At 39.3% G+C, this 20,506-nt stretch overlaps 1 protein-coding gene across 1 annotated transcript in view; it reads left to right on the top strand.

Annotated features, from left to right (window-relative positions):
* Positions 1–20,506, top strand: part of TRDN (triadin) — a gene marked incomplete at its 3' end in the record, with an annotated part of 235,922 nt that overhangs the window by 33,587 nt on the left and 181,829 nt on the right. Inside the window, exons 5-7 of the mRNA XM_083374012.1 lie at positions 333–362; positions 19,847–19,906; positions 20,405–20,464. Coding sequence (XP_083230138.1) covers positions 333–362; positions 19,847–19,906; positions 20,405–20,464 — 150 coding nt within the window. The remainder of the gene's footprint in view (positions 1–332; positions 363–19,846; positions 19,907–20,404; positions 20,465–20,506) is intronic.

Below are 20,506 nucleotides of genomic sequence, written 5' to 3'. Positions count from 1 at the left end.
CTCCTTAGACACGAGAGCCAGCTAGATGACTTCAGACCAATCCTTCTCTGTCTCAGCTCAACCCATCTCACAGGGTTGTGGTTGTGGGGAAAAGAGGAGGGAGGGAGAAGTATTAGGTATGATCATTGCTTTGAGTTATTTATAAAAACAATAAAGTCAAGGTTAAAAAAACCCCAAATAGAATCAGTTACTTCCAAGCTCATCATATTCAGACGGAAGTTAGCCTCTTCCTTAATTTCGGCAGACTTGCCTTTTCTTACACTGTTCAAGACTGCAGAAGAATGCCTTTTAAATTCACTAATAACTTTGTGTTTTTGTTTTCTCCCATGCAGAAGAAATCCAACCACCAGTCAAAAAGAAAGGTGAGCAAATTTAAGAACCAATTAGATTTCATCTTTTATCTTAACATTGGATGGCAGCTTTCTGATGATTTACTTTACTAGCATGGATCACAAAACATTGGAAGAATAGAGAAAATGATGAAAAGGGGTTGGGCGGGTGGGTTAAAAAAATAACTACTTTGAAGAGTAGAAGAGCTTTTGAAAGAAAAGGGTTTCCAGAATTCCCTGCCCTGCTAATCCCTTACCTTGAGAATAGAAAATTAGAAGATTATGTAGGTTATGTAGAAAGTAAACATAGGGGCAGTCATAAAGGACTCAAGTATATATACACCAGTGTATAGAGCATGAGCAACAAACAGGGTGAATTAGAAATGAGGGCAGATATGATATTGTTGCCATTATGGAAACTTGGTGGGATGAAACCCACAAATGGAACACACAGCTAGAGGGATTTAAATTATTTAAAAGAAACAGACCAAATAAAAGAGGAGTAGTAGTTGCTCTCTATATAAGAAATAACTACATATCTACAGAAATAGAGCACAACAATCATGAAAACTATCTTGAATGCATTTGGGTCAATATAAATTGGGTCAATATAGTATAGGTGTATACTATAGGCCACCCAACCAAACAGAGGTAATAGATGAACTTTTTACTAGTCAGTTAACTAAGGTGTGTAGTATGGGGGACTTTAATTACCCTGACATTACTGTAACTGGGAGACAAACTCTGCACCAAGTGGAAGATCAAACAGATTCCTGAAAAACCTAACAAGCAACTTTGTCTCCCAAAAAGTAGAGAAGAGAACTAGGGGATCAGCCATATTGGACTTAATTCTCACTAAAAGAGATGAAATGATAGAAGGTGTTGAAACCACAGGAACCTTGGGGGGGAGTGATTATGCAATATTGGAATTCAACATTATGCAAGCACAAGCAATAGAACACAGTCAAACTAGTCTTGAACTTTAAGAGAGCTAATTTCAACAAACTTCGCAGATGTGATCTCAGAACCACTGAACTCTATCTTTCAAAGATCCTGGATCACTGGGGAACTACCAGAGGACTGGAAAAGAGCTGATGTAGTTCCCATCTTCAAAAAAGGGGGAAAAATGGATACAGGAAACTACAGACTTATCAGCCTGACCTCAATACCTCAGAAGATCTTGGAAAATATAATCAAGCAATGAATCAGCAAACATTACCAAAAGCCAACATGAGTTTGTCAAAAACAGATCATGCCAGACAAATCTTATTACATTCTTTGACCAGGTGACAAAATTAGTGGACCAGAGGAAAGCTGTGGATATAATTTACTTGGACTTCAGAATGGCATTTGATAAAGTAGACCACAACCTACTACTTGATAAGATAGAAAAATGTGGGTTAGACAGCATCACCACCAGATGGATTCATAGCTGGCTGACTGGCCGTACTCAGCATGTGGTCCTCAATGGAACTGCATCTACATGGAGGGAAGTGTGTAGTGGGGTGCCCCCGGGCTCTGTTCAGGGCCCAGTGCTCTTCAACATCTAAATCAATGATTTGGATGAGGGGATAGATGGGGAACTCATCAAATTTGCAGACGACACCAAGCTGGCAGGAATAGCCAACACTCTAGAAGATAGGTTGAAGATACAGAAGGATCTTGACAGACTTGAACATTGGGCACTATCTTACAAAATGAAATTCAATGGTGAAAAAAGTAAAGTTCTACATTTAGGCAAGAAAAACCAAATGCATAGGTATAGTATAGGTGCTACCTTACTCAATAGTAGCAATGGTGAGAGGTATCTTGGAATCCTAGTGGACAATCACTTAAATATGAGCCAGCAGTGTGCTGCAGCTGTCAAAAAAGCCAACACAGTGCTAGGCTGCATTAACAGAGGGATAAAATCAAGATCACGTGAAGTACTAATACCGCTTTACAATGCCTTGGTAAAGCCACACCTGGAATACTGCATCCAGTTTTGGTCACCACGATGTAAAAAAAGATGTTGAGACTCTAGAAAGAGTACAGAGAAGAGCAACAAAGATGATTAAGGGACTGGAGGCTAAAACATATAAGGAACGGTTGCTGGAAATGGATATGTCTAGTTTAATGAAGAGAAGGACCAGGGTGACATGATAGCAGTGTTCCCATATCGCAGGGGCTGCCACATAGAAGAGGGAGTCAAGCTCCAAAGCATCTGAAGGCAGAACAAGCAGCAATGATTGGGAACTAATCAAGGAGTGAAGCAACCTAGAACTAAGGAGAAACTTCTTGACTGTTAGAACAATTAATCAGTGGAACAATCTGCCTCCAGAAGCTGTGAATGCTCCAACACTGGAAGTTTTTAAGAAGAGACTGGACAGCCATTTGTCTGTCCAGGGGGTTGGACTAGATGACCTCTAAGGTCCCTTCCCTTATTATTATTATTATTATTATTATTATTATTATTATTATTATTATTATTATTATTATTATTATTATTACGCTGAACTTCCTTACAGATAATGTATTCCGATAAGAACACAGATAAGGGCTCAGCTATTTTAGGGCAAACTTGTTCACAGCTCCCTAAAGCCTTGGTGGAGCAGTGGGCTAATGCCTCCTTAAGTAACACCAGCTGCCTGCAATTAGTGCAGGTTCGCATCCCACCAGGCTCAAGGTTGACTCAGCCTTCCATCCTTCCGAGGTAGGTAAAATGAGGACCCAGATTGTTGGGGGCAATAAGCTGACTTTGTAATAATGCCGTTTGGGGTGTGTGTGAAAGCCCTAATAAGCAGGCATATACATAGAATGAAGGCTACTGCTAAGCTTGTAAGCCGCCCTGAGTCTTCGGAGAAGGGCGGGATATAAATGAAATAAAAATAAAAATAAATAAATAAATAAAGACACACATATCTTAGCTCATAGAGGACAGAGAAAATGGGGCTTACCTGTCCATTCATATCATTTCCATTGGTAAGCATCTGAACACTATGTTGGTTTTCCTTCTGTAGTATTTTCAGCAATTGCTAAAATTGCCTGTCCTACAAATTTCACAACTACAGTAATTTCTTTGCGGCTTGTCAGGAACTCAAAAAAAAAAAAAAAAAAGCTCAGGACATCTGCCAAAGAGAAGGAGGGAGGGGGAGCTACAGGATGTAGAAGATTAGAAAAGGGAAGCAAGAGAAAAGGAACTTTGATGGAAATCACTGAGCGATGTCCTAGATTTTATTATACATTTGAGACATACGGTGCCTGGAAGGCCATTATAAAAAGGTGTGGACCAATAGTAGTGAAGTTGGGGAAAGGCAAGCCTCTGAAATGTTATACTACCGTAATATGAGAATCTGAAAAGATGGTCAGAAAGAACAAGGGAAACAAGGGAATATTTTTTCTGAAAAAAGAGGGGGGAAGTTGCTATGTAGGCCACTTGGAGCACTTGAGGAGTGGCGAAATATAAATCTAAAAGTGAATTTCCGTCATTGTTAATCACGATTTCCTCTTAAAATTTAAATGCTACTTAAAACTTGTGACAAACTATTACCAGTGGAAAGCTTTTCATGCCACCTAACTAAGTTTAGTCTTAAATTAAGGCACATGCCTCAATCAAATTAAAAAAATAATCCATAGGTCTGTGCTGTAAATAAGGAACCTTTTTTTTAGTTGTTCAGTATGAAGGTATAAACTAAGGAACTTTAAAATATAAATATAAATAATAAAATATAAAGGTTCCATATACTGGACAACCACCAGAGCCCTGATATCAGAGCTGGGCAGAAAGAGGATGCTTCGGTCCAATGAACTTTGCTAAGAGACCAAAATGTAATGGCAGCCATGGTGAGGTGAATAAGAAGAGAAAACTAAGAAGAAGAAAAAAATGAAGGGAAAGGACAGAGAATATACAGAAAGATTGTGCAAAACGAATCAAACGCAAGCAATTGGGATGGTGGCGATGATACTGCGAGCTGGTGAAGAAGTAGGAGCATAAGACTGAACAGTGTTGAGGAGGTTTGGACACAGAGTGGGAAGAAGTAGAAGAGGTGCAATGACAACTAGCCAGTAACATTCTAATTGGGAGTTGCAAAATAGCCCCAAACATCCACAAGTGGCTTCAAATCAAAGGAGATCATGGGAAGTTATAATACGTCCTTTTAAGGCAACCAAAAATGTGAGACTATTGACAGAACAATGAAGGAGTGGATGGAGCTGGAGGCAATGGAGACAGAATTATAATTGATAGGGTGGCGATAGGGGTTCAAGTGGATCCCACCACCTGCAATGCAGAAAGATTCTGCACTGATGAGTCACCGTTGGCAGGAAGAACATTAGGTGCACAGAAACTGATTTCTTGAGGATAATAGGAACAGATGGATCATAGTGGATCTTCCTGGTGACAGGCAGGTAATATTGGTCAATGGGCATGTCTACAGCAAGAGAAAAGGACATTATTTCTCATCTGGGAAGCCCGAGGAGTGAGCCTAAAGAGGGAGTAATAAGGAAAAAGGGGAGGGGAAAAGAATAGTAAATGAATGGATGATTATGTATTTTGACACAAGGATCAAGAGACGTTTGTTAGAGGCTGGTCAAAGTGGTATTGGCAGGTACTAGCTTTCCATGTAGAAGGATATGGTTTGTTCAAAACAATTTTAAGGCTTCCTAAAATAAAACTTCAGCAAGTCTAATGTTTTAAGTTAGCTGACAAGCACAAATGGTATCAGGTGGAAGAAAAATTCTTTTATTTTCGGAAGCCCTACAAAAAACTGAATAATTTCCTATCCTCCTACAGTTGGTTTGCATTTTAATCAAAACTAATCCAATTTACACTTCCTGAATCTGTATGCAAATGGGAATTCATTATTTTTGGATACTTCTAAATGATGTAACTTATAATTAAAGATTTGTGGGATATTGTCATTGGCATGGCCTTCGGACCTCTTCTATTTTGCTACCAAGATTGCTGATAACAAAATAGAAGAGTATACCTCAATATAGAACAGAACAGAACAAAACAGAATAGAGCTTGAAGGGACCTTGAAGGTCTTCTAGTCCAGCCCCCTGCTCAAGCTGGACTCATACAGGTGATTGTCCAGTCTCTTTTTAAAAACTTCCAGCGATGGAGCGTCCACAATTTCTGGAGGCAAGCTGTTCCACTGGTTGATTGTCCTCACTGTTAGGAACTTTTTCCTTAATTCCAGGTTACTTCTCTTTTTCATCAGCCTCCAACCATTGTTTCTCGTCCTTCCCTCTGGTGCTCTGGTGAACAACCTGGTCCCCTCTTCTTTGTGGCAGACCCTCAGATATGTATATCCAATGTATACAGAGCCTTGGTGGAGCTGTGGGCTAATGCCTCCTTAAGTAACACCAGCTGCCTGCAATTAGTGCAGGTTCGCATCCCACCAGGCTCAAGGTTGACTCAGCCTTCCATCCTTCCGAGGTAGGTAAAATGAGGACCCAGATTGTTGGGGGCAATTAAGCTGACTTTGTAATAATGCCGCTTGGGGGTGTGTGAAAGCCCTAATAAGCAGGCATAAACATAGAATGAAGGCTACTGCTAAGCTTGTAAGCCGCCCTGAGTCTTCGGAGAAGGGTGGGATATAAATGGAATTTTAAAAAAAAAAGATACTGGAACACTGCTGTCATGTCTCCCCTATTTCTTCTTTGTGGTAGAGGCCTAGTACAGCTAAGTAAACTGGCAATATACACTATTCTGTTCTCCATTAGAAAGAACAATACTGAGATTTCAATTTTTTATGACATGGTTAAATCAAGCAATGAAAAATAGAAAACAAGAAATGTTTTAAATTGCATAACAGTTTAAAATACAAGCCATAGATTCTCTCCTGAAAACTTATGGACTTGATAGAGTTTGTCAGTATGGCAGATATGGGCACCAGTTGGGTAATTAGTTATTCTATCCACTTCTCTCTAAAGAATATCTCTATTTGCATATTTAGTGCTTTCAGAGTTTAGCTGATTTTCTCTTTATATCTCCAAATGGCAATGAGTTGTTTTTTTTTAATTTCAATTGCTTTTGCCATGGTTTGGAATGGGTATTGCTGTCTCTTAACTGTTTCCCACTGACTGGTGTTTTCAGAATCTCTGTTCATAGTTTTTTCTGTTGAAAAATGCAGGTTTTTTTCAAAGGTTCCTGAATTACATAAATATTCTCTTGATGTGCTTGCAAAGCTTATTTTAAATATTTTCTTCCTTTGTTCTTGATGACTTGTGTTGTGTAGTGAGTTCTTTGGAGGCAGTAAGCGAGACGAGAGGTTGCAAACAGGAACATTGCTTTATTGAGGCAAACAGGAACAGAACTGAAACAGAGGCTTCTGCGGAGCTACTTATACGGTTGGCCACTAGGCGGCAGCCAATAGATTTAAAGGAACCCATTCCCACCCCAAATCATCCAATGATCTTCTTGGAGAGAGTGAGTCTGGCTAGTCAGTGACCGTTACACAGACACACTAATTGAGCAACCTTAAGCAGCATTCAAAAGACACGTGAAAAGAGTTCAAGTACAATCCCAATACATTACAACTTGCATCTCCCATGATTAATCCAGGGTTTGGATCAGAACTACCCATTTAGTGACCACAGTATTAAAAACAGTAAGTGGCAGTTACTGGCATTATAGAAAGCATTACACTTTATATATGTCAGAGCATTTGTAAGCATTTGACTGACTGACTGACTGATTGATTGATTATATGCCACCAAATTGTTATCACCTCTTAGCAAACACATAAATTTTCTCTGTCATGATTTATCCCTAATCTGGTCATTCAGCTTTTCCAATAGTGCACTCATTGCCATTTAACCAAGTCCATCTTCCTTGCTGCTGGTCATCCTCTTCTTTTTTCTTCCACCATCTCCAGCATTAGAGCTTGTTCCAGAGAACCATGTCATCCCATAATGTGTCCAAAGTAGGTTAATTTTAGCCTGGTCACTTCTGCCTTGAGTGAGAAATCTAGGTTGATTTGTTTGATTGTGTATTAATTGGTTTTCTTGACTGTCTATGTTGTTCTCAGGATACTTGATCAACAAGAATTTTAAAAGCATCAATATGCTTCCAGTTGTGCATATTTGGAAGCCCAGTAGTCATCATTGTCCATTCTATTTCAGACAGATGAACCTTTGCTAAAAGGAAGAAACAAGAATGTTTTTCCCCCACAAAACAAAGCCACCACCATGTAAACTTGTTCTTTTATTTAATTCGATGCATTCTTTACCATGCCTATCCTACTTTAATTAATAATAAATCTTTGGATCAAAGAAAAGGGACATATACCCATCTTACACCACTGATCTGCAATCTTTTCCCAATAATTGATCCTAGCAAATGGTTGTTGAATATGATGTATGTATGTATGTATGTATGTATGTATGTATGTATGTATGTATGTATGTATCTAGTGCTTAGTGCCTATTCTTGTGCTACAGTGATCAATGCCTGAATGCTGTTTTTTTAATCAGTCCTTTCCAACCACTTGTAGGATTTCCCAGTGTCTGCTACTATAGCTAACTGCCAAATTTAGTTTAGTTTTAGTTTATTAATATTTCTATACCGCCCTTCTCCCGAAGGACTCAGGGCGGTGTACAGGGCAAGAATAAAACATAAAGTTACAAAAATTAAAAAGTTATTAAATACATGCCCATAAAAAACAATAAATACATTAATAAAACCCCCAATAAAATGATAATAAAAACCCCAGCAATCCCACCCTCAGGCCAGGCCGGCTTGTTTGAACAGGTATGTTTTCAGATCGCGGCGAAAGGAGCGAAGATCCGGCGCCATCCGGAGCTCAACCGGTAACTGGTTCCATAGCTCCGGAGCGCCCACAGAGAAAGATCTCCCCCTGGGGGCCACCAGTCTACATTCTCTGACCGGTGGCACCCTGAGGAGTCCCTCTCTGTGGGAACGCACAGGGTGAAGGGAAGTTGACGCCGGCAGCAGGTGTTCCCTAAGGTACTCCGGCCCCCTGCCATGTAGGGCTTTAAATACCATAACTAGTACCTTGAATCTCACCCGGAAGACAACTGGCAGCTAATGCAGCTCACGGAGCAGAGGTGTGACATGGGAGTATCGGGAAACTCCCAACACAACTCTCGCGGCTGCATTCTGTGCCAGTTGGAGCTTCCGGGTGGTCCTCAAGGGCAGCCCCATGTAGAGAGCATTGCAGTAGTCTAGTCGTGAGGTCACGAGCGCGTGAGTGACCGTGCATAGATCATCCCGGCTTAGATAGGGCCGCAACTGGCGCACCAGGCGAACCTGGGCGAAAGCCCCCCTAGTCACAGCTCCTATATGGTCTTCCAGGGTGAGCCGTGAATCTAGGAGGACTCCCAAGTTGCGAGCCCTATCTACGGGGGGTAATAATTCGCCCCCCATAACGAGAGGTGGAATGTCCGAATAAACCCTGCTGTACTCCTAGATGCTCTTTAGGACCCGTCTTATTCTTTGGTGGTACTTGACAGTTGCTTGAGATTGCTGTGGTCTGCTCTCAGGTCCTGAATCCACTTTGCACTAGTGTTATGTGTCTTTTTTTCTCCCATATGTTCTTCCAGTACAGTTTAGTTTCTGCTGGTTCTGTTGTTACAGTGTTGTTGTATAGAAGTTGGGAATACACTTTGGATGGTTCTTTGGAGAATAGTGCAGTTATCTTCTTTTTCTCTGTTTCTCTAGTGTATCTCCTTAGTCTGGTAGCCATTGCTGTGAGACTTTATTTAGCAATCTCAAGTGCTTCAAATGGAGCCAGGTTCTTGTATTTTTTTCACTAGTGGAGTTTTATCTTTAAGAGTCACATGCTTCTGTAATTCCACCAGCTGACTAACTTCTCTCCGAGTTGCCTTGATCTTAGTTAAGTCAAGTCAAGACAATGCTTATTACAGTCAAAGACCAGAATTGTAACCTCTTATATCATTTTCAAGTGGTGGTGGTGGTGGTTATGTACTGCTGTTTTTCTTGACTGTGTAGCCAAAAATCTCCAAGATTACATGCCATTACATGCCATTTCCAAGATTACATGCCATGGCAGGCATGGGTTGTCACAAAACACCAGAAATGGAACTAGTTGCCAGGATATGACAAATGAGCTACTGTGAACATCCAGAGGTCCAAAGGCATTGGAAATAAATAATTTTAATTTGTAATTAAAAACATAATATTTTTATACCATGTAGGTGGAGTAGGAAGCTTTATAGGCACATCAAAAGAGGCACTTAGAGACACTTTGTTTCCCCTAAGCATCACAATACCTACCTCCAGTGGTGGGATTCAGCCAGTTTGTACCACTTCAGCAGAACTGGTAGCTAATTTTTTGTTGCCCAGGCCCAGAATGGACTTCCAGAAGCGGAATCCACACAGAGAACCGGTTGTTCACATATTTGAATTGCACCACTGCCTACCTCTACCTCAGTTTTAGCAACTTTTATTTAATTGTATCCAACTATCTCCTGATAAGAATGGTTAAATTAAAGTTTATTGATTAAATCTGAAAAGATATGTTTAAAAAAACAAGAAAGCAGAAACAAAAAATTTGTGAGCAACTACTGAATATGTTCATAACGTAAAAATACTCTACTTCTGCTGTTTTGCAAAACACGGCTGCTTGCTCATAGAAGAACGTGATGTAAACCTGGATCTGGGCCTCCTTGTTATAGTTGAAACATTTATTTAGGATTTTTAAAATAATTTTTAATGAGATTTTAATAATTTTTTATAATCATGAATATTTATCAGGTGCTTAGAGCTACCAGCATCTCTCTTTTTCTTTAAGAGATTTGACAGTTTTCCTTAAGTAAGAATTTAATAAAAGTACAAAGAGGAATAATGGCCTTGGATTCAAGGAAAGTAAAAATGTAGAGGAACAGAAGATGGTTGAAGTGTCTGTATTTACTTTTTCACAATAGATGATAATTTAATGTAACAGCTATCAGCTTTAACTTTTACAAGTTAAAAGTTCAGAAACTTTCACTTCAGATCAACACAATTTAGCACGTTAGTAACTGTATGTAAGTAACTGCTATACTTAATTTATTTCAATATGCCATGTTAAAATATGGTGAGCAATTGTCTTGATTAAAACAAATATTAAAACGAACCATGGTTTGTTAATTTTGAGGGGCATAATAAACTATGGCTACTTAAACTCAGAGGTAAATGCTTCTGAACTCTTTGAGGTCATGCTGGAAGAAAGAAAAAAATCTAACCTCATTGTGGTTAAAGATGTGTTTTGTGAAAATTGTTTTGCATGTGGAAAACAAATACATGTGGAATTGGGAAATATATTGAAATCTATAACCTAATTGGGTCTAAATGTCCATAATTTATTTATTTAGCATATGGCATAGAACATATGGATAATGGTGATAAAATTATATAGAAGGAGTACATAATACTGTAGTAAATATATGATAGAAATATGTAATCATTTTTGTAAGGTTTGAGGAATTTTTTTAAAAAAAGTTATAGCAGAGATCCCCAGTCCATGGACCAGCACTGGTTCACCACATGCCAGAAACTGGGCCGCACAAACAAGCAAAGCCCTTCCACCGAAAACAGGCAGCACACAAAACCATGCCCACTCCGGTCTGCGGAAAAACGTCTCTCCATGGAACCCTGTTTCTCAAAAGGTTGGGGCCACTGAGTTATAAATTACATTTTAAAATATGTTGATTCATATGAATGGAAGTGTTCTCTATATTAATTGTAATGTGTTCTGTATATAAGCCTAAGCTAATAGTACCACTTTATGGTAAGACCACACTTGGATACTGCATCCAGTTTTGGTAACCACAATATAAAAAAGATGTTGAGACTCTAGAACAGAGAAGAGCAACAAAGATGATTAGGGGACTGGAGGCTAAAACATATAAGGAACAGTTGCTAGAATGGGTATGCCTAGTTTAATGAAAAGAAAGATTAGGGGTAACTTGACAGCAGAGTTCCAATATTTGAGGGGCTGCCACAAAGAAGATGGGTTTCCCAAAGTAGACCATGGCTTCCCAGGTAACTTGTCTTGAATAATGTAGTATTAGTTTTAGCTATCATCCAGCCCAAATAGACAACATCCCCCTCCCCCCAAGTCCAGCAAAATTTGTGGAGACAATAGAGAAATTTATTAGGATGCCAACTGCATATAGATGGAACCCAGGGTTACACTCATTGACAATAACTGCCAACAGCTTCATAGGAATGTTAAAGAGGATATTGTATAAAATGGAATATTGTAGGAAACCGGTAAATAGAAATACTTGTATTACTCATTGCTCACCAAAACCAAATTCCTATAATATATAGGAATTCTTGAAGTTCCTCTTCTATATTATAGGAATTTATACTTTGCCACAAATGTCATGAAGGCTGCAAATTAGGCACATTTATAGAAAAATGCCTTTGATTTCTCAATCAACATTTAGGGTAACTCGCTCTCTTCTTAATCAGGAGGAGAAGGAGGAACCCTTGTAGGGTGGAGCCGAGGAGTTTAGTCGATTTCTGTTGGACAAAATCGCTCGGATCCAGACTGGTTTGGACTCCGACTGGGCAGAGTCTGATGAAGAGGATACGGGCGGCCTTGTCGATTTAATCTGGGAAGAGTTCGATCCTGTGACTCCTGAAGAGGTGGACAAGATCATGGGGAAGCTGAGCTCCACCACGTGTTTGTTGGACCCGTACAGCCCAGGATGGGACATGAGGCTGGCTCCAGGCAGTGATTACTGCTTCTTTGAGTCAGGGTAGTTTTCCCGCCGCCTTGAAGGAGGCGGTGGTGAGACCCCTCCTCAAGAAGCCTGCCTTGGACCCAGCAATTTTAAACAACTATCGTCTGGTCTCCAACCTTCGCTTTTTGGCGAAGGTTGTTGAGAGCATGGTGGCACAGCAGCTCCCTTTGTTCTTGGATGAAGCTGACTACCTAGACCCGTACCAATCAGGTTTCAGGCCCGGGTACAGCACGGAGACGGCATTGGTTATGCTGGTGAATGATTTCTGGCGGGCTTGGGACAGAGGTTGTTCCTCTGTCCTAGTCCTTTTAGACCTCTCAGTAGCTTTCGATACCATCGACCATGGTATCCTGCTGCAATGTCTCAGGGGGTTAGGAGTGGGAGGCACGGTTCTCCAGTGGTTCTCCTCTTACCTTCTGGGACGTTCGCAGTTGGTGTTGGAAGCGGGGCAGAGATCGACCTTGAGACCTCTCATTTGTGGAGTTCCTCAGGGATCGGTTCTCTCGCCTCTCCTGTTCAACATCTATATGAAGCCGCTGGGTGAGATCATTCGTGGTTTCGGAGTTGGGTATCACCAATATGCTGATGATACCCAGCTTTTTATTTTGACCCCAAACCACCCCAGTGATGCCCTCGACGTGATGTCCCGCTGCCTGGAGGCGGTCCGGGTCAGGATGGGGAAGAACATGCTTCGACTCAACCCTGACAAGACTGAGTGGCTGTTCGTGCCGGCATCCTGGGAAATTCTGATTATTCCATCATTGGCCATGGGGGGTGAGCTATTACCCCCCGTAGATAGGGCCCGCAACTTGGGGGTCCTTCTAGATTCACAGCTCTTTTTGGAAGAGCATATTGGAGCTGTGACTAGGGGGGCCTTTGCCCAGGTTCGCCTGGTGCGCCAGTTGCGGCCCTATCTAGACCGGGATGGCTTGCGCACAGTCACTCATGCGCTCGTGACCTCTCGTCTAGACTACTGCAATGCTCTCTACATGGGGCTGCCCTTGAGGTCCACCCGGAGACTCCAACTGGTGCAGAATGCAGCCGCGCGAGTTGTCTTGGGAGTTTCCCGATACTCCCATGTTACACCTTTGCTCCGCGAGCTGCATTGGCTACCGGTTGTTCTCCGGGTGAGGTTCAAGGTGTTAGTGATGACTTACAAAGCCCTTCATGGCATGGGTCCGGATTACCTACGGCAACACCTGCGGCCGGCGTCAACTTCCCTCCGTCCAGTGCGCTCCCACAGAGAGGGCCTCCTCAGGGTGCCGCCGATCAAAGAATGCCAATTGGTGGCCCCCAGGGGGAGAGCGTTCTCTGTGTGCGCGCCAGACGTCTGGAACCGCTTACCGGTTGAGCTCCGGATGGCCCCCGACCTTCGCTCCTTCCGGCGCGATCTCAAAACTTTCTTTTTCAAACAAGCTGGCGTGGTCTGACGGGATGGGGTTGGGTTTTTTATAAATGGTTTTTATAAATAGTCTTAATTTTAATATGTATTAATTTTATGGGCATAATGTTTAATGGCTTTTTAATTTTTGTATTCTATTTTTATTGTGTATTGCCCTGTTCACCGCCCTGAGTCCTTCGGGAGAAGGGCGGTATACAAATTAAATTATTATTAAAAATTATTATTATTATTAACATGATTTTGATGGCACAATAAGTAGTCTTCACTACATTAATGATAAAGACCTGACATTTAAGAAAGTACCACAATTCTCTTGCAACCCCTTACACTGAAAATCTGCTGTGCAGACATTTTAATAAATTTGTGTGGCTTATTGAAGTGGCTATATTTATGTTCAATGTTGTTTTGTTGTACTTTATTGTGTTGTTTATACTTTTAACTATATGCCACTGTAGGAATTAAATTGAATGGCAATTCACATTTTTTCTATATAAATCAACACAAGCCTTCTCCAGATCAGTCTCATGATGCAGATAGTCATGCTGAATTTGCAAAAATACTTCTTAATGCTGTCCATATCATAGTTTTACTGCACTCATATCTCATTATCAGTGATTCTGCAGCACAAATTCATGCTAACTAAATTCAAAGTCACTTTTTGGGAACACAGATTCTCAGTTTTACTATGCCTGGTGTCATATGAAGCTTAGCATGATGTCAATACAAGCAAAGCTTTGTGGTGTCACTAGTTCCTTCCCCTTTGATCAGGCTGGAGAAGAATGGGTGGAAGCAGAGGAAATACTACTACACTATATTAAACATAAGTCTCCTTCAGAGAGAATGTAGGGGTTCTCCTAAATCACACCAAAGTTCAATTCGGTCTTGGATCTGATGTCTCATCGTGGCCAGTCAGCTGACTTTCAAAAGCTCACAAGTGAAAGTAAAAAGGCAGTCAAGTTCAGCTAATTTCCCAATTACTAAATGATTACTTCTATGCAATTTGACAGTGAAGTGGAAATGCTTTGCCATTATTTATTACCAGGGTATTTTTTTTCTAGCTTTGCAATCTAACCCACAGATCTGAAATTCCTTGAGGATTTCCCATCTAGAGCTTAACTTCCAAAATCAGACATCATTCAAACAGCCACAATGTGATTAGCAGTCCTTTTGAATTGAGATTGACTCCTGAAGACTAAGATGGACATATCTATACAACTTTCAGCAATTATAGTAATTTATCATTGTTGTCTTCTCTAGCCAACTCAGCTAAAGCTGGGCCTCCATCCAGGTACTAGAAGATTTAACCCTGTTTTGCTTTTTAGATCAGCCAAGGTTGGCTAGATAATGTCACCTATTTAGATAGCTCATAAATAGGCCTACTGAACTAGAGACCTTTTATTGTTATTTCGTAGAATGTAAGTCAATCACAATGTGAAAAGGACAGCTACAAAATGATTAGGGTTTCTATCTAAATGCATTGTAAGGAACTGTTATGTATGGCATTTACTAAATGTGTAGAAAGTGATTTTAAAAGTGCTTTCGTGCACTGCTTTTTTTAGACATATTGCCCAATAAAAAATAATCAAAAATAATACCTTCAAATCAAAATACTTGCCGCTGTGGGAAATATAATGTGTTTGACTTGCCTGCAGTAATATTTTCATCACTGAATACTTCTGTGGAACTATGCATAGTGAGAAAAATGCTTAAAATTCTCAGCAGCAAATCCCTAATCCATGTTAAGTCTGTATTGTTTGTTTCCTCCAAACAAAATAGAGTTAATATTTGGATGCATCATAAAATCATCCCAAATCAAGTATCTTCTTGGTAAACAATAAACTACTGATTTCCAGATCTACAATTGTTTGCTTCTCAGTGATTCAACTATGTTATTCTAGAAGTCTACTCTGGATTTCTTTTTCAGTAAAATGGAGCAATCCATCACTATAAGTTCCATCATAGCTCAACCCTTTTCAGATGCTTGTAACATAGAGATGGATTATCCATAGATTTTGGTTGAAAAAAATCAGCATAGGCAATATATGTCTGAGGAATCTAAGTACAAAAAAAGTATACTTTGGAATGTTGTGTAGAAAAGAAGCAAGTTACTAAGAACTTTTTATAAAAATGAATATTAAAATCAAGTCTCATTTGAGTGAAGCTCGAGTCCCGGTGACCTCTTGGACATCGTTAGGTAGTTATCTTGGAAATAGTATAGAAGTTATTTGCCATTGCTTGCTAAGATGTTTTTTAACATCTTAGTCTTGGTTAAAGATATGATATTGCAGGGCTGCTTTTCTCTAGTTATTTTTAGGTTGGAATGTTTTGCTGATGGGTTGATGTATCTTTTTATGGGATCCAGGAAATGTATCTTCTCTGTGGCTATGCTTACCCTGACCATATAGATCTTTAGGAAGGCACTTAAACCTGGCTCTTCCCAGAGACCTTGGGTTAGCGATGTTATGCAAACCCACTAATTATGATGTAGGTTGCTTCTTCTTCCCAGTATAATTGCTTTTTCATTATTTGTTTACCTTGTTCTTATTTCTGTAAGTTGCCTAGAGTCACTGGTGAGTGGGCAGCTTTAGCATCTGACTAAGAAAAGAACAGAAAAGAAAAAGCAGTTTTTCTTATGATTTTTTTAAAAACCCTAACGATAATTAAACAAAAATAAAGAGATTCTGGCACAGACCATATTTAGACTGATCTAAATATTTACACATTTCTAGTGATAGTGATTCCAATTATTTTTCTACAGTTAAGATTTTTACCATAGATTTCTTATTTAGTTTGGCACACAAATGATTTAAAATTAGCACCACGACATACCTCCCAACAGAATGGCAGAGTGTAAATTCTGTCATTTACACTGAGCAAGTACTGAAGACTTTGCATTGTTGCAGGTCAGGATACCTTTACTTGCCTCATACAGGTTTTCTGTTTTCTCCCCCTTGCAAATGAGTTTGACTTGCTGAATTCACACTGCATTCTGTAGGAAGTTAAGTGGCTCCTTTTAGATGATTATGTTTTTAGCTAGTGCTCTTGTAATATCTTACCCAAGAAACTGTGTAAGTGGGAACATGAGTTACAAGTTGTAACAATTATAAATTCTTCAGGTTGACTGGGGTGTATGGTCATGTATTAAGCCAAGTGGAAATACCTTTTGTGGAAGGAAACTGTGCCAAGCCTCTAAGACAGAGGTCCCCAACCTTGGAAACTTTAAGATTTGTGGACTTAACAGGTTTTAAAGTTGCCAATGTTGGGGACCCCTGCTCTAAGAGACTGAAGCGCCTTAATGATCTGAGAAACAGGATCTTTCAGTTAAAATAGGCAGATTAAGATACTGTTCTCGTTTCTAATGAGAGAGACGGAATGGGTAGCTGATGAGGCGATTCTTTTACATAAATGTCTCTCGCCTTATACCTCTCTTCTCAACTGTTTTATGCATGGAAAATATCAAGACCCTGCCATTAATTTTTTTTTACAACTTTAACATTTTACAGCTTTAACATAACAAGTTTTTTTACAGCTTTAAATATTTGCTTTGATATTATCAAAGACATTAGTAGGTGTGAGATATATCTGGTCACTTAATATCAATCTGCTTTTGTTGAAACAAAATTTGTGCTTTTCAGTTCCATGTACTTTAACAGATTATATGTTTGTATTGCATTGCATTTATTATATTTGGTTCCTGTTGTGGAGACAATAGGAGGAGGAAGGTATGCTGGATATGTTCACTGCCTTGAATTATTTGTAAAAATAATAAAGATGGGATATAAACAAACAAATTAAAAATATTACCATAGGAACACATTACATGTAGTGTAGCCGTTTGCAGAGAACAAAACTATAATTGCTGAAGGAGTTGTAGCAGTGCTGTAACATCAGTTGATCAAAGACTTTGTGTGATATATTTCATTAGGAAGCTTTCCTGTGCATTCATTTCTAGCACACTAGAATTTTATTTATTTATTTATTGCATTTTAAACCTGGAAAATATTCTTCTGAGCTATCTGTGGACATAATTTGTCACTTCCGTGCTTTCCACATCTGGCATTACATGGGCTATATAGATCAGCCAAAAGTATTGAGAATCATACTTGCCAAATGGTATGTCAACAAGCTGTTAGTTTACAGGATATAAAACAATTACTTAACTACAGTATAAGTGCTTTGTATCCTCATGTCATCAGTGAGAAAACTTCTATAAAATTGGCAATTTAAGAAGCTGTGGATTTTTTTTTCTTTTTTGCTCTATTTCCTTGTAGCTAATGAAAAAGGAGCAATGGAACACATTTTAAGTACATACTCTCACACAATAATTTAATAAATTGTGGTGCCATCTCATGAAGAATCGGGGTGGTTGCCTTGGTGACAGAGATTATCCTTGCTACCACAGGATTCTGGCAGTTTTCTAAAAATGAATTCATAATATTTTGGATTTATTAAAATATGCTTTTCTGATGGAGATAAATTGCATCCTTTCAGCTGGCCATGTAATGCTCCTATAAAAATACAACTGCTTTAGCAACTCAGCAAAAAGATATTATATGATTAGTTGGAAATTAAAGCGCATGCCATTTTAAAAAGTGAAAGGAAGCTTCAGAGAATGTGATTCATTCCACGTTAAATTTTTTAGCACTCCTTTAGGTTGCAGACTGTCCACGCTAACCTCCAAATAATTTTTGCAGGATCCAGTCTCCTTGTCAGCAGTGCTATATTTTGACAGCTTTGCATTTTGGAGAAAGAAATCCACAGAAAAAATGGCGTTTTAAACCTAAAATAAATTGAAGGGTTGTGTTTTTTTTTGTAAAACAACACAAAACTCTAGCCAGAAAGTGGATGCAATTCAACTCATTCTGTATCTGTTATCCACTTGCTGCTTCTGACCACTAAAGGTCATATTGGCCATAGGCGACTGGCTTAACCACTGCCCTTCTTACAAAACTGTACCAGCAAGACTAGAAACAGACCATCATAGATTGATTAGGTTAAATGGCCTAGGCTCCTCCCCCATTCACCTATTCAGGTGACCCATTAGCTACTTCAGTTTCTCAGATTTCAAATTTTAAAAAGAGCAAATTTCACACATAGAATCCAGCAAAATGAGCAGATTGTTCCCTTCATCTTCACTTTAGAAGAAACTGGTTTCTTCTTTCATGGTAATTAGCCAGTCATTGGCTGCTGACTGAAAGCCCAATAAAGGTAAAGGTAAAGGTTCCCCCTCACATGCGTGCTAGTCGTTTCCAACTCTAGGGGCCGGTGCTCATCTCCATTTCAAAGCCGAACAGCCACCACTTGTCTGAGGACGTCTCCATGGTCATGTGGCTGGCATGACTAGACACCAAAGGCGCATGGAACGCTGTTACCTTCCCACCATAGTGGTCCCTATTTTTCTACTTGCATTTTTATGTGCTTTCGAACTGCTAGGTTGGCAGAAGCTGGGACAAGTAACAGGCGCTCACTCTGTTACATGGCACTCGGGATTCGACCTGCCAAACTGCCGACCTTCTGATCAACAAGCTCAGCGTCCTAACCCACTGAGCCACTGCGTCCCTGAAAGCCCAATACATAGCACTAATTTTGAGCAGTGCTTTTTTCAAAGGCTAAATTTATTTATTTATTTACATCCCACTTTTATTATTTTTATAAATAACTAAAGGCGATGAACATACATAATATGTATTTAGTGGGAATAGTTGGTCAAATTCCTCTGAAATCTTAATATCCTGTTGGTACTCATAGAGGCAAACCATTATATACCAACTCTTAAGATGGAAGAAAAATTCAATTGGCTTACTTTTTAAAGCAAACTTGCTCATTTCATACTTTCTGAACCACTGCAGAAAGCACAACCTTATTGTACTTATGATTTTCCAAATTTTGTGATTTTTTTTCCTGACCAACAATCTGTAGGAGAATGTATAAGAAAGATAGTGTATTGTGGAAATCTAATATCTGTTATTAGAATTATACATGAAAATCTCTGTATGCGCCAGTTTCTCCCATCAAGAGTTATCACAAAGGACACGTCCAAAACCAAACTTGGAATGTGATTGAACTGGAATGGTAAAATCCATTCTGTTGCAATCTGATTAGATGTAAACCAACTTGAGCACCTTACCCAAGGAAATTTTTCTTCACATCTTGAGTATATTTTCAGGTAAAGTCACTGAGAGAAACAGCAAAATGTATCACTATCACTAGAAAAATGGCTCAGAGCAGTTCCATTACATTTTTCTGAAAGCCAATTCTGAACTGAATGTTGAGGTTTTTACCTTAAGTGATATTTTTTTGATGGAATACATTTTGAAAGCAGAAATCCTACCAAGAGCAAAGTATAAGGAGTATCTGTATACTTCAAGCATAATATTCTAGTCATTAAGCTTCTGTCATGTTTTCTCTGTTCCAGAAATCCAGATAGACAAGGCTGAAAAAATAGAGAAAGTAGAAAAAAAGCCAACCCCAAAAGGTAATATTATATCTATTTGAGTATGTATATTTTGTGTGTTGATAAATCTAGTTTAGCAATCTCCTGTACAAACACATGCAAAGGGGATATAGTCAATACCCTTGAGCCCATTGTTGATGTCAGCAAGCTTAAAAAGCAAGCCTTGAAACCAATTCCACCAGAATATGCATTTTTTTTTGTTGCCTGAGTTATCAAGCAGAATCAAATACCTTTTGAACATGGTCTCCTCTCATTTTTATTGTAAAGTAATCCACAACAGCATGTAGGAGCAAACCTATTCATTCTTACCCCACCCCACCCCAAATTGTGGATAGTTAAAATAGGACATATCAAGAATGATGTCTCTTATCCATGGTGAGTATATTATTGATCAGAACTTCCTATATTTCAGTTGTGCATTTGTCAACTTTGATGTATTTGTACTGGACTTTCTCCACAGCGTTCAAACCATAACAGTTTCTTTTCCTCTAATTAGCTGGTATTCTTCTTTGCTTGTAGAAATTCAGAGAGACAAGACTGAAAGGGAAGAAAAAATAGAAAAGAAACTACCACTCAAAGGTAATTAGTTTCATTTATTTTATCATCCAAATGTTTTATGTA

This window comes from Vipera ursinii (assembly GCF_947247035.1).
Source record: "Vipera ursinii genome assembly, chromosome: 1".
Taxonomy (NCBI): domain Eukaryota; kingdom Metazoa; phylum Chordata; class Lepidosauria; order Squamata; family Viperidae; genus Vipera; species Vipera ursinii.
This window is presented reverse-complemented; position numbering and strand designations above follow the sequence as displayed.